Source organism: Otolemur garnettii, unplaced genomic scaffold (assembly GCF_000181295.1).
Source record: "Otolemur garnettii isolate 467f Iridium unplaced genomic scaffold, OtoGar3 scaffold00174, whole genome shotgun sequence".
NCBI lineage: Eukaryota > Metazoa > Chordata > Mammalia > Primates > Galagidae > Otolemur > Otolemur garnettii.
In genome coordinates, this window is record NW_003852569.1 from 1354733 (window position 1) to 1356216 (window position 1484).

A 1484-nucleotide genomic window follows, 5' to 3' on the forward strand; every position below is an offset into this window, starting at 1 on the left:
AAAAAAAAAAATAAAAAATAAAAAAATAAAAAATAAAAATAAAAAAACAAAACAAAACACAAAAACATTCTAGTTAAGGAGACACAACACAAAAGACCCACCAGTAAAATGTGTTAATATGTTACATGTGACATGTGACAAGGCTATTTTAGACAATATGACTGGGGGATAATGCCGGCCACAAGGTACCACATAAGCATCTGTGGATTAACAGATGGGACACAAAGGGTCAAAAAAAAACATTTGACACATGGAAGGCATGGTGGCACTTCAGAGCTCAGAGACATAAAGGGACTTCACGGAGAAAAAAAGAACCCTTAAACAAAGAAAGTTAGGGCAGTGCCTATGGCTCAAGGAGTAGGCCAGCCCCATATGCCAGATGGTGGTGGGTTCAAACCCAGCTCCGGCCAAAAAAAACAAAACTGCAAAAAAAAAAAAAAAAAAAGAAAGTTAAAACAATGTGAGGTTTAAAGGAATGACCTAGGTACTCCATAGAGGGGAGGCCCACCTCCTGGATGTACTGAACCTCACTCTTCAGCTGGCTGATATTCTTCTCATGGATCATCTTCTCTCCAGACCTCCCCTTCAAGTACACCTGAAAAAATGAAGTAATACTATTTAGTTAAGAAACTTCTAATGTATTCCACAAAAAAGGCAGCTTCATACAACACTGGCTAAATTGTCATCATCCACTTACTCAGTAGTACTTTGTGATTCAGATCAGAATATACATTTTCATATATACTCTGAATACACATATATGCAAAAATACAGAATATATACTCAAAAATTTATTTACTTGGGTAGCGCCCATAGCTCAGTAGACAGGGTACCAGCCACATACACCGAGGCTGGTGGGCTTGAACCTGGCCTGAACCAGCTAAACAGTGACAACTACAACAACAAAACAAAGAATAGCCAGGTGTTGTGGCAGACGCCCATAGGTCCCAGCTATTTGGGAGGCTAAGGCAAGAGGATCACTTCAGCCCAAGAGTTTAAGGTTGCTGTGAGCTGTGATGCTACCGCACTCTATTGAGGGTAACAGAGTGAGACTCTGTCTCCAAAAACAAAACAAAAAAAATTATTTACCTTTGTTTTTTTTTTTTTCCAGACAGAGTCTCGCAGCTAGGACTACAGATGACCAACACAGCACCTGGTTAGTTTTTTCTATTAGAGGCAGGTGGATTACTTGAGCTTAGGAGTTCAAGACCAGCCAGAGCAAGAGTGATACTCCATCTCTATTAAAAATAGAAAAACAGGTTCGGTGCCTGTGGCTCAAGTGGCTAAGGCGCCAGCCACATACACCTAAGGTGGCGGGTTCGAATACAGCCCGGGTCCGCCAAACAATAATGATGGCTGCCACCAAAAAATAGCCAGGTGTTGTGGTGGGCACCTGTGGTCCCAGCTACTTGGGAGGCTGAGGCAGAAGACTAGCTTGAGCCCAGGAGTTAGAGGTTGCTGTGAGCTGTGATGCCACAGCACTC

General features: G+C 42.0%; 1 protein-coding gene across 1 annotated transcript in view; it reads right to left on the reverse strand.

Moving 5' to 3' along the window:
- Positions 1–1484, reverse strand: part of TUFT1 (tuftelin 1) — a 48037-nt gene that overhangs the window by 20975 nt on the left and 25578 nt on the right. Inside the window, exon 3 of the mRNA XM_003800367.3 lies at positions 509–595. Within this exon, the coding sequence (XP_003800415.1) occupies positions 509–595 (87 nt within the window). The remainder of the gene's footprint in view (positions 1–508; positions 596–1484) is intronic.